Source organism: Anguilla rostrata, chromosome 6 (assembly GCF_018555375.3).
Source record: "Anguilla rostrata isolate EN2019 chromosome 6, ASM1855537v3, whole genome shotgun sequence".
Classification (NCBI taxonomy): domain Eukaryota; kingdom Metazoa; phylum Chordata; class Actinopteri; order Anguilliformes; family Anguillidae; genus Anguilla; species Anguilla rostrata.
The window spans coordinates 21548092-21561565 of NC_057938.1; the positions used below are offsets into that span (position 1 = coordinate 21548092).

The 13474-nt window shown below is 40.9% G+C and overlaps 1 protein-coding gene across 8 annotated transcripts in view; it reads right to left on the reverse strand.

The window, feature by feature from the left end:
• Positions 1–661: 661 nt before the first annotated feature.
• Positions 662–13474, reverse strand: part of LOC135256816 (ephrin type-B receptor 3-like) — a 170108-nt gene continuing 157295 nt past the window's right edge. For 5 of the 8 annotated variants that reach the window (XM_064338983.1, XM_064338982.1, XM_064338984.1 and 2 more), the window contains exons 11-16: positions 12889–13136; positions 11817–12032; positions 11256–11405; positions 10218–10411; positions 7507–7662; positions 662–5009 (exon numbers count right to left, since the gene is read on the reverse strand). In XM_064338983.1, the coding sequence (XP_064195053.1) occupies positions 4901–5009; positions 7507–7662; positions 10218–10411; positions 11256–11405; positions 11817–12032; positions 12889–13136 (1073 nt within the window). In that variant the 3' untranslated portion in view covers positions 662–4900. The remainder of the gene's footprint in view (positions 5010–7506; positions 7663–10217; positions 10412–11255; positions 11406–11816; positions 12033–12888; positions 13137–13474) is intronic. The other 3 variants (XM_064338987.1, XM_064338988.1, XM_064338989.1) reach the window with 1 other exon arrangement.

Consider the following 13474-nt stretch of genomic DNA (forward strand, 5'->3'; position numbering starts at 1 on the left):
TATTTGTAACTAAAATAATACAATTGTTGTTTTTGTTTTGTGCTATTGACAAAGTTGTATTTGTGAAAAATTATTTTCCATGCTACTGCCTATGTCACACAAAGTACAGAAATTCACTAAAATAACCTAAGCTGCAAAATTGTGACTGCAGTGGTATCAATGAATCTCCTCTAAAGTAGTGTATTATCGGCAGGTAAGTGCTAGTGTAGTTATAGGTGTACCCCTTAAAAAATTCCAAATGGTCTGAATGGGTTTCACACACACACACACACTCACACACAAAACAAGCACATGTGCACACACACACACATACACACACACACATACACAGACAAATAATATTTAAAGTGCCAAGATCTTCAAGGATAAATACATTATATGTAATATAAGTTTGCTCTGTACAATCATGGTAGTATTCTAAACTGCCTTTTATTGCAAATTAATTTTTTAGTTAAATACATTATTGTAAAATTCAATTGCGGATTTGCACTTTTGTTAAATCTTATTTTTGTTATTTATTTAATATTGTTTTCTTTTTTATCAAAGATTTTACATTTAGAGACCAGCACATACGTCTGTGTGCATTTTCAAGACTAAAAAATCAAGAGAGAAAATGAATGCGAACAAAAAAATGATACAACAAAATGACTCAGTCACTAGATTATCATAAATTTCTTAAATAATTTAATTGCAAAAAAAGTTATTTTAAAAATATTTCTACAAGAATGCATTTTTTTCAGTTTTTTTGTCTTCACCATTAAATACATCATGTTTTTTCAAAGAGAAAAACAATTGCATTCCAACTGTTCTTACTATATAGGTACAGTACTCTCTCACACATGTATTCATACAGAAAGTGACTAGAAGACAGGCATTTTATGTGTTTGTTTACAAAAAAGCATACAAAACCATAACAGAAAACAAAAAAAATTCAGGACACAACATGGCTGCATATGGAAAGGGTGGCATTGTAAATGATGGAATGTTGGGACACAAACATTTAAAAGGGCTGGAAGAGACATTGGCACCAAACAATATCTAAGAGAATTTGGGGGCTGGTGAAATATAGTTCAGTAGCATCGTGATGCTCCCATTCCAGCTTCAATCAACATTGAGAAGAGACAGTAGACTATGATTATAAGCAGTCTCAGGATAAACAACCTGAGTACACAATGGGTAATTAAATCATAAAGAGTGTCTTGTCAAAAAAAAAAAAAAAGCAACTTGAAAAGCAACTTCTGTGACACATTTCTTAAGCTACAAGATGTAGGTACTAAAAAGTGGTTATATGTGTGTACTCAAAATAAAGCTTCTATGTACCAGAGATTAAGAAATGCCTTTCCAGTTTCCTTCACATCTTAAGAAAATTCTGCATATATTGGAAGCGTATTATGATTATGATGTGAAGCCACATACGTTTCTTAAGGTATATGAACACAGGTATTATTCATATTAATTTCTGATGTTGTCATTCGCTGCATGTTTTTGTATTCCTTGAAATCAAGGAAATTGATGTTTCAAAATGCTCTCAGGTGTTCTTCTTGTTAATGTTGTTATTATAACTATTATTATTATTATAATTATAATTATAATTATTCAGTCTTGTGGAACACTATTCACCAGTCCTAATTTATTTAAAATAGGCTCTCTCTCTATCTCTCTTTCTTACACACACACACACACACACACACACTTACAGGGTTCCATTTTAATGTTAGAGTGAAAATCCAATCCATCTGATTTGATGAAGCCATTTCCATTTAATTTACTTACATTTATCATCTTGTTTCATTAAGTGGTTTAGCTTTTCTTTGCAGAAAGTTCAGCAATTAGACAACCATGGTAATTACAATACACCCGCTCATAAATATTGTTCTCATCTCCAACAAGATCCTAATTATTAATTCATTAATTTTCTTAACGTATAATAGGAGGGGTGGTGCTTCCATATTTGTAGGGCTTGTTGTACAATGTATATAACTGACATTGGTATGGAATGCACTGATGAACAAAAAAGGTTGTTTTTATTTCGCAACTTAATTTTTTTTTTTTTTTATTAGGTAGGAGCACCACTTTCAAAAACTGACAACCAGGTATTTTGATTGTTGCAGTAAGAAACAAAATAAAAACTGAAAGAAAATATGTATTTCTCATGGGGAAGAGCAATGGATCAAAAGTTGCACGTTGTTGTCATTTCCGAGTTAATATGCCCTTTATAAATGAAAACTAAATAGGCCATGAGCATGGCTGTGTTTTTTGCCAAATGTCCTGATAAATCATAATGTCCTAGAGGCTTGTCCCAGGGGGACACAACAATATGTTACTGTCACAGACCAGAAGTAATATATTAGCATATATTGCATTTCCTTTCTCAATAATATTCATCCAAGAGTCTTCATAGGCTGCTCATTAATCTCAATGTTAAAGCACGGACCATGGCCCATCTATCGCAGTGAGTGTGTGGTCCATTCCAATAGCTCTTGTTCCAGCCTCAGCGCTAAGGTCCTGGTGAGCCATAATGTATTATCATTTCCTAGGCTTTGCGCATGAGGCCAAACCTATGCCGATCTGACAGGCTGCGTACGGTGCTACCAAAGGGGTTTACAATAAAACTGTGCCAGATTCAAATTGTAAAAGGTTGGCCGGGTAGAAGAAACGGACAGTTAAGTCAGCTGGCAATCCATCGAAGTAAATATGTTTTTTTCCATATGACAGGTCTTGTATGCTATGCTAATTGCTTTGACAGGTGTGGGCCACATTTCCACTTTTGACTGTGGTGGAAGAATCCGAATCTGTGGTTTCAATGCCATAAATAATTGAGCCCTGAGATGCAGCTTTGTCACTGGACTCAACGGCGAAGCCTCAGCTTTTGGAATGTTCTGGATGGGACTCTGCCACTGGGCTCAGCAGTGGAGCCTCCTCTATTAGAACATTCCAGATGGGGCTCTGTCACCGAGCGGAGCAATGGAGCCGCTGCTGTGGGAATCACGTGGATGGGGCTCTGTCATCGAGCTCCACCAGGGAGAGCTACGTTTTGTCATGTCTCCTGATACATAAAAGCAAATCTACCATTTGCCACAGATAAACAGCCATGCTCAGCAGTCTACAAGGAACTCTCAACAGTGAATCAAGTGTAATTGTATGCATTGAAGTGAAAAGGGGTGAGCAGCTATGGAAGCTAACAGAATCAAGAGAATAAAGATGATATTCTTTGTTTCTTAATTACAAAAGAGAAGAGCTTATACATACAGAAAAATAACATTTTACATATGGGAAAACTTATTGCACTAGAAATTTCAAAGCAAAGCATGTGCAGCTCGGCTTGTTTCTGAATCCAGTACACCAGAAAAACTACAAAAATGCAACTGAGCTATGATTTTGGGGACACATAGAATTGCCAATGCTCTGGGTGTAAATCCATTCATTTCAACTTGTCTTCCCAGATCTCCATTCTTCAAGACGCCTCTCTTCCAATCAATTGTTGTTCTTCCGATATCTGAATACATCCAACAATCTCATAATACGTCCTCTACAGTGTATCCGTATTGTTGAATGTCCTTTTATATTTTTTGTCACATATACAGAACAGGCTGTTTGGAACAGAAATAACACCACATCCTTTTTTTTCTATGAGACAGCAATGACCTTGTGTTCTTGTTTTTTTAGTCCACAGTTCCAATGGCCTCTTGTCCAGGAAGCTGATGAATAAATGAACCAGAACAATGGAGAACAAATGAAGAAGAATGAGATAATACGTAACTCAATAGCTGTAGATAGATATTTAAGGTCCCTTTCACGGTCGCTTTGAATTTCTGAGCAATGCATATATATTTTCATTTTGGATCCAATAAAAAATATAAAAACTTCCAATGAACAAACAGCCGTGCTTTTTAAGAAATTCATTTTTCTTGTTACAATTCGGTTCATGCGCAAACCTTCCACTGTGGCACATAGTTGAAGCTGTATTGTACAGTATTTGTGTGTTATGCCTCTAGTAAGCACTCTCACACACAAATTTAAGGCAGGTCACCCTGTCCATCGATTCTGCATTGTCCTTGACTCCCTCAGTTATGCCCACTGTCCTGAAAAGTCAAGGACACGCAAGGAGATTCACAAAAATTACCTGCTGATATGAGTCTCCAAAAAACATGAAACAAAAAAATGATAATAAAACATGGCCAACACAAACATTAATAGCCATTGCAATAGTTGTTTAAAAAAAACTGCAGTTTTCCCAAATTTTTCAGACCATCCAGAATTCCTGTTTGTTAAACGTGCCGGTTCAGAAAATAATTTGTCAAGTTCTTTTGTAGTTCCACCTCGCGGGTATTTAAAACCAAGCCACGTCAGTTCTCTTTCTCCCAATACCAGACTAATGCAAAATGTCTCATTCTCTTCCTTCGACACTTTCACAGTTGTACCCTTTCCATGAAACATCTTCAATATGAAGACATGAATAAAGAAACAGATGAAAAATCAGATATCTCCTTGCCATAAAACACTTTTTCCTTTATCGTGACTACATCAGTTCACGTTTTGTTTTCCTCAAACCACTGTCTGTCATTTCCCCATCTATGTCCAAGTCCCTTGGGTGAGAAAAGAAGGAGGGATCTGACAAGAGACAGTTACAGAAACTGGTACAGAAAGTCCCGACGGAGCCGCACCAAACACACAAGTGCATGCAAATGTACCCCTGGAAGCACCACGTGAGATGCTGATTGTTTTTCAAAAAGTTCAAAGTAACGAAATTACACCTTTTTTTTGGAGGAAACGCAGCAAATGATGCGGGAACACGAGAGGAGAATATAAAGTCTGAGGCACTGCAAGCCAGTTTTCTGATTGGCAGAGACGGTCAGGCAGCTGGGGTTTTCCATTGGCTCCGGGCGGAGGGTACACTTCTTCAGACCTGGACGGGCAGTGTTTGGTTCATCTGTACCCTCATGTCTTGAATGCTGCCTAGAATCTTTTTCTGGTGGCCGGCCAATGTCACTCCTATCCGTAGAAGGTCCCTGAAGAGGAAGAAAGGAAAACGTCAGAGAAGGTGTCACAATGAGATGAGATTAAAGCCTTTTAAAGATGTTTCGAAAACCATTTCAGCTCCTTAAACTGTCAAATCCACACTGTCAAGTGTTGCGAAAATTCTTTAATTACAGTCTGCAGACTGTAGGGGCTACACTTATTATATTATCATGTTAGATCATATTTGAATAACCTGTATTATATAAACATCTTTATAATATTATTGAAAGTACATCATATAAACTTAATACCATTGCCAAAAATCTTGCATGTATTTACACACCACATGTCCAAAAGTATGTGGATACCTGACATCAACATGTCATCCAAAATTATGGGCATTAATATAGAGTTGGTCCACTCTTTGCTGCTATAACAACCTCCACACTAGGGAAGGCTTAAAACTAGACGATGGATCATTGCAGCTGAGATTTGCATCCATTCAGACAGAAGAACATTAGTGCGGTCAGGTACTGATAGGGCAATTAGGCCTGGTTCGCAGTTGGCTTTCCAATTGATCCCAAAGGTGTTGGTTTGGGTTGAGGCCAGGGCTCTCTGCGGGCCAGTAAAGTTCCACACTGATATTGACAAAAACTATTTCTATATGGACCTTGCTGTCTGCTCAGGTGCGTTGCATTGCTGAAACAGGAAAGAGCCTTCCCCAAACTGTTGCAACAAAGTTCAAAGCACAGAATCACCTAGAACATAATTGCATTAAGATTTGCCTTCACTGGATCTAAAGGGCCAAGCCTAAACCATGTAAAAAACAGCCCCAGACCAAGGAGTGTCCAGATACTTTTGGTCATATAGTGTATATGTCCCAAACTACTTTGTATGATGAAAAAAAGACATCAATTGTAAAAGCATTTTGTGTATTTAAAAAAAAATAATTTTATGTTCTCTAAATACCAGGGTTATATACCTTCTCATATAGTCATAAAATATGCCCTCTCTACACATTTTATCTCAGTAATATATTTCATTTATATTTTTAGATGCGTAGTAAAAACCAAAGTTCAAACAGAAAAGACTAGCAAAGTGGTCACTTTCCATTTCCAGGCTTTCCATTATGGAACACAAACACAGCTGCATATGTGAAACTGGGAAAACTCCACTCAAACAGTGTTGAACAATTGTATTACTGATTTGGTTATCAGAATTTAATTTGAAGTGACTGTAATTGTGCGGCTTTCACACTATGAGCCATTAATGTGGCTGGGGTTTCACTGGAAAACCAAAGTTGGAAAAACTGCACCAGGTTCCCCTTGAAATTTGAATCTCCGTTCGGTTTGCCGGTCTTCATGACCTCAGTCTGTCTGGCTGGCATTTTGTCTGTGTGGCACCCCTGATTACCGAAATCTCACACAGGTTTGTGGTGCCGCTCCAGCCTCATCGTGCCAGCAATGGAGAGCAAAATGATAATAAACGGGGCCCATTAAGCGAATTACCGGGCATTAAGATTGAGGGTGGGACCACAGATCCGTACACCTGTCAGCCTTCCAAATTGAAACAAATGACTGGCTCGCTTCCACTCGCTATCCTTCTCCTAATGAGGTCGATAGAATTCTTATTATTATCTTTTCCATTTATTTCCTGATATTTGCACAGTTAATCTCGTTTATTTATTTTTTGTGATCTTCCGAAAAAAGCGTAGAGGGCATGTGGTATCTGGCCCTGTGAATTGCGATTTTATACATGCAGCAGATGGCCAAAAGATTTTAAATTATCCATAAAAATTGTGATGAGCAGGGTCTAACAGACTATTATGCTCACTTATGAATGCAAATCGGATGGTTTGTGTACAACACTTTAGGGGGTATCATGATTTTCCTAACCTGGGCCCTGTTTTACGTACGTCGCTTTAACCCTTTATTGAAATTCTACATTTTCAACTAGGTAATGTACAAGTTAGTGGGTAACCTCACAGGACATTTGGAAACGCTATGAAGACATTTATTTATTCATGATTTTGTAAATATGACCACAAAACCCTCTTTCAAATGATATCGTTACCTGCATAGAAACCGTCCTTAATAGTGTTCAAATTCCCATGGCCAGAAAATCTAAGGAACATACTGATACGCCTATTAAAGGCAAGGTACACTTTCACTATTGCTCAGTATACTGTGGCTTCATTTAAATTTTCATTTATTTGGCTTTAATGACTCATTTACTACTGCATTTGTGTACTCTAGTATCTCGCTTCTTGCTTTTATTTTGCTTTTATTCTTGTCCTCAAATGTGATGCATTGACTGTAACACTTTTAACACAAATGAAATCATGCAGATTACTGATACTTCTTGCAAACGTTCCAAGCATCTAAAGAGGTCTAAATAAAACTCTGAAGTGCAATTAACATTTAACATATCAGGTGTGCTTCAAATATTTGGGACATATTGCTATAAATTAAGATATGTTAATGCCCGGGCAGGTCTGAGAAGCGTTGTGTACCCTCCCCATTCTCCCTCCCGCCTACTCGCACTCACTCTGCGGTCATCTGTGCCACCACGTCGAAGGAAGTGAAGCCGGCATTGAGGAAGCTGTCATGATAGCGGCTCATTTTGATGGCGTCCAGCCAGTCACCCACAGTGGCGAAAGTGGTGTAGTCGGGGATGCAGCGGTCTAGGAGGGGTTGGGAGGCCCTACAGGAAAAGAGAGAGAAAGAGAGGGATAGAGGGTCAGGGCACTTCTTCACCTCCCCAAAACCTTTGCCCAAGCCCACCGCCCCTCCCTACCTCACCCACAACAGGTTCTCCAATCCTGTAGGGTCACTGAGTTCACTAACCCTCCCACTCCTCCACTGTGAGGACTGGACTGGAGATAGTGGGATATAGGAGGTGGAGCAATGTGAGTGTATTGGAGACAATGACGAGTCACTATTGTAACAAACAGGTCTCCTTGCATTTATACACACCAGTGAAAGGGTTCAAGTTTATGAAAATCTAAATACCCAGCACACAGGTGATCTGCATCTGCTGGGTCTTTGAGTTGTATTAAGGAATAGTAAGGAGTGGAATGGTAGAAGGAGAAGGGGGTGAAAGCAGAGAAATATTCAGAGAAAAGGACACCACTATCCCCACTCTGTGTACTGCTGCAAACCTTCATCATTTCATAAATCACAGAGGACGGATAAAAATATGCAGAGGACCAAGGTACGCTTGGATGAAGGGAAGGATTTCTAATAAGCCTGCTTGTTGGATCGAGGGGCTTACAGTCATTAACCTAACAAGCAAATTTCCTTAATGGGCAACTGTAACTGCTATCTCAACTCTCAGCATGAAGGTGCCACTGTAAACATTCCCTAATAGCAACCACCCAAGACCAAGCCAGGATTTTTGCATTTTCTTGTACTGGTTGAATGGTAATTTGCTTGGGCACAAAGGCCAAAAGAACAATTTGCTAAATGTGCTGGCACTGAAGCACGGACACTATCACAAAAAGACATGCATTTTAAAAATCAGTAAAAAGGAGAAATTGGCAAACCAATGCATTAGGGTTTTCGAGGTAGTGTTTCTCAAGAGGTTTCAGAGTGAATGTCAAATGAGTGCTACATTTAAAAAATGCTACAGTACATTACACAGATAACAGCCTAATTCTAGCATTGACGCACTGAAATAGAAATAATTACAGCAATAGTAGTTTTTTTGTTTATCGTGCTAACAAGCTAACACTATTTAACGATCAATATTGTTAATAGAATTTTGACACAGGATTTTGGAACAGTTCTTGTCTACCTTTACACCATTGTAACTGGCTAACATATGTTCTGATAGATTTACTTCATGTGATCGTGTGACTGCCAGGGACTGACAATACTGACTGCGAAAATGTGGACAAGGAGTGGTCTTTGAGCACCTCCATCACTGTTTTTGTGGGTCCCTTGACAGGCTCCAACGCTGAGTATGATGCGTTTACCATCGCGTTACATGTTTTGTCTTGTTTTCTTGCTTTCTTCAACCAACCCATATGCGAGTCATTTTACACAATACTAACATTTGGGCCATGTCAGTGAGGCTGAAAGTGATGAATTTTATGGTGACAGCTGGGCGAAGGGAATTTTACTGACTCTGAGTGCACAGCCACCACATTTGCTGTAAGGGGTTTGGATTTTTGACCGCGACCAAACCGTAAGGCACTGACAGCAATGGCCCTTGTGGCCAATGTTATCACGCAAGTACCCTCCCCCTGGAAGTTGAAGGTCACCCAACTCACTATCCTCAATCAAGGAGACAATTTCATTCTGTCTGAGTGACTGACTCTTCCCACACACAAACGTGTGTACACATTATGTGTGTACACAAATCAAACCCTGCCAGAGGCCACTAGAATGAAATAATCACACGATCCTATATTCTCCGTTGTATTCACTTGCACTTGAACACTTGTACCATGAGTTATGGGCACAACATCTATGTGAAGCAACATACAGTGATGAATATCCTGCAAACCAGTCTCTCAGCTTCTGATCATTAAACTCTTCAGGAGGCCAGGCCTCCCTTGGCCCGTTTAAAAATCTCGTTAGAAAGCTAATTAAAGCCATTCCCCTCTTTGCTTTCTGTTAATCTTGCTAATTACTATCACTTAATCATCTAGGCCATTGCCATACCAGCTTTCCAGACTCTGCCCAAGCCACATAACTATAACATTACGGTGGAGACCAGTCCTAGAACATATATACTATCGGCAACAGGTTCTGCCAAACTAACAGAAACATATGCCAGGCATGACAAATACAAATTTACTGCAAACATCCCCTGGTTATCATTGAGGAGTTTTAATTGATCTATTAGAAACAATATCTGTAAGAAAAAGTTATCCTGAGTAAGAATAGTTCTGGCAGGCAGACCAAAAAGTTATTAATTGCAAGATTAACCTACGAAGTAAAACAATAGCGGTAAAGCAAGCATTATTGTGGTTGAGTCATGGTACAAAATTTAATGACTAAAAAAATATGTATATCTGCGGGGCTTCCTGCAGCAATGTTTCTGTACCCACAGCGCACTGAATAAATGAATGTATTTCAAAATGCACATAAAATGTACCTTGATTATATGCTATTAAATATGGTATCGCAATGTTATTTTTAACAAATGTCAAACCAACTCCATGCACACTGTAGCTACTGTAGGGCATGTATTTTTTTTAAATTTCGAAGCCTTCAGACTGTGGGGTGGTGTGTGTTTGACGTTACACTCACCCTGTGTGCGTGCTGGTGACCACCTTAAGGCTGGCTGCGTTACGGATGAGCTTGTCCAGCTGGTTGACGATCTGAGGGAACTTCGGCCTCAGGTTCCTCTCCTTCACCCAGCAGTCCAGCATGAGCTGGTGGAGGGCGGTCGGGCAGTCCATGGGCGGGGGCAGCCGGTAGTCCTGTTCCACCGCGTTGATCACCTGGGCGGAGGGGGCAGAGGCGAGGGTCAACCCACAGGTCCACATATGCAGCAGAGACACCAAGCTTCTCCCAAGGTAACACAAAACATCGGGGAACGTTCATTTTGTTTGGATGTAAGGCAAAGTTTATCAGCCTTAAAACATAAATTGAAAATTGTTCTGTAAAAATGAAAAGAAAAACCTTCCAGGAATTTCTCAATCCCACAAACTACTAACGCTCTGCTAATGAAAAACCAAACTTCTTTAATCTATCCACAAGGCTCTTCTTTGAGGGCTGGGAATATGTAAGTCCTTGCCTAACCGGAAAGTACAATCACATAAAATAATCATTTTGCTCTGAATATTGCTGAAAATAAATTTTGCTTTTATAACTGCCAGGAATCTGCAGGAATTTACTGGTGTCTAAAAGGCTTAAGTATTTAAAATGCAGTATTTGAATAAGGTCTCTTTTGGTTCCAAGCTTGTGGTTCAGGCATATATAGCTGCTGTAGGCCAGAGACATTCTCTTGGCTTTTGAAGAAAGACAGTACTATTCAGATGCAATAAATAAATAAATAAATAGATGGAAATGTGATTATGGCTAGGTTTGCATCTGCTCATTTTCAGCACACATCTCACCAGAAAAGGGTCCACAAGACATCTGTTTAAAAATATGCACAATACGTCCCATTCATATATTTCTTAACAAATTGCATGTTGGAAAATGTTAGATGGCACCATTTCCAAAAAGTTTTTTAAAAGAACCGCCCAGGAAGAAGCTGTTAAAGAAAGAACTTTCAGGTCATTTAGCACATTTTAGGCCATATGCAGTACGTGTCCCAGGAGAAGATGTGCATCAACATACATCCTGGTTGCTCATGTCCCAGTATGGCCGTTCTCCGTATGACATCACTTCCCACATGACGATGCCATAGCTCCACACGTCGCTGGCGGAGGTGAACTTCCTGTAGGCGATGGCCTCCGGGGCTGTCCAGCGAATGGGGATCTTACCCCCCTGTATGGCCCGAGACAGACAGTGAGTGAACACAGAAGAACGCAAGGACAGGTGAAGTAATGACAATGATAATGACAATATAAAAACAGTAATATAATACTGAAAACAGGCCATTCAGTTCACTTAAGATCATACCTACAATCTAGCAGCATCCAACAGTGCATCAAGCATAATCTTTATTTGCAGTTGAAATGCATAATCCAGTTTATAAATTGACCCCAGTCAAACTCCCCATAGTTTACTATTGCTGAGCCAGAACAGACTACCTAAAATCTTCATAACTTTCACATTTCATAGATGCGATATATAGATATATATGGTCCAAACAAAATGCATAAAAATATCCTTTAAAAAAAGCTGGGAATCTGCACTTTAAACTGTATTCGGTGTTGACCACGTATGCATACTGACCAGAGAGCTGGTGTAGGTCGGGTCAGTGGAGTCGTCCTCAAGGAACCTGGAGAGCCCAAAGTCGGACACCTTGCACATCAGATTGCTGTTGACCAGAATGTTGCGCGCAGCCAGATCACGGTGGACATAGTTCATGTCAGAGAGGTACTTCATCCCGGCCGCAATACCCCTCAACATTCCCACAAGCTGGATCACTGTGAACTGGCCATCATTCAGCTAAAGGGGACAAAGGCACAGGAGGGAGGTTATCACCCAGAGTACATACCACATTTTCATCCAATTACAACCAGAGCTCCTTCCTCCCTTTGCCCTCTCTTTTCCCTCTCTCTCCCTCTTGTTCTTTAGCATTGCGTGTTTAATATTCCTGTGGGATTATGATTCATCGCTGACTGAGTCCTCTCTAAATGCCAAAGATAGCAGAGGAACATGCCATTTTTACAGAGCCTCGCTGCAGAGAGGTTAGGACCTTCCCTTATGAAACAGAGACTGTGGAGAAGGATTATTTGCAGACTGATTCGGGAGTCGCTAGTGCTGGGCAATGTTTACAGAAGCGACACAGCATTATTTATTTGCTCAGCAGATGCCCTTATCCAGGGCGAATAGCTTACACTTTACACATTGCCCATTTATGCAGCTGGATATTTACAGAAGCAATTGAGGTTAAGTGCTTTGCTCAAGGGCACCACTGCGGAGCCCCATCAGGGATTCAAGCCTGAAATCGTCTGATTACAAACACGTCGGCCCTACCGCCACTACAATATGCCAGACTCACGCTAACGTTGTATGTAGATTATTTTTTAAAAATACAGCCGATCACAATTTTTCAACAAAACAAATGAAACGAGTGTTGTTTGGCATCCCTGATCCAGCGGGATTTAGCGTTAATCTGTGGTGCACAATTCTGTGTCATCCCCACTCGGATTCTGAGCCCCACACGCGCTGGCATAAGTACCGCAACGAGGTCGCGACACAGATGTCTGAAGGCGTGCGTGTGAGCGAGCGCAGACGGAGGCATGAGGAGTCAGAGATGGCGACTTCGCGTTTGGATCGGCGCTTACGTCCACCCCCTTACCCTCAGGAAGGAGTCCAGAGCCCCGTTCTCCATGAACTCCGTGACGATCATGACCGGCCGGCTCTTGGTGACCACGCCTTCCAGACGGATGATGTTGGGGTGGTCGAACTGGCCCATGATGCTGGCCTCGCTCAGGAAGTCCCGCCTCTGCCGCTCGGTGTACCCCGCCTTCAGGGTCTTAATGGCAACTATGATTTCCCGCCGGCCCGGGAGTTTGAGCCGGCCACGACAGACCTCTCCAAATTCTCCTGAGAAGAAGGAATGGAGACAGAAAGAGGTGGAGGTGGGGTGAGGGGAAGTGTTGAGGGGAAAAAGTGGGGGGAGAGTGAAGGAGAGAGGGAGAGGGAGAGTTGGAGGTTAAAACCAAGGAGCCAGGGGGTGATGGAGACTGCCAGACAAACCTGAGTGGTAATGGGAGGAAGTTTCTTGAGATGGTGCAGAGAGAGGGCAAGGGGGTTGTGGGCTGAGAGGTGACAATGAGGGTGAGGAAGGTGTGGGGAGAGTGACAACTGCAGGGAGGGAGGGAGGGCGGGAGGGAGGAAGGGAAATGTTCAGAGTTCTGAGGGAGAGAGGGTGGAAGAGCGAG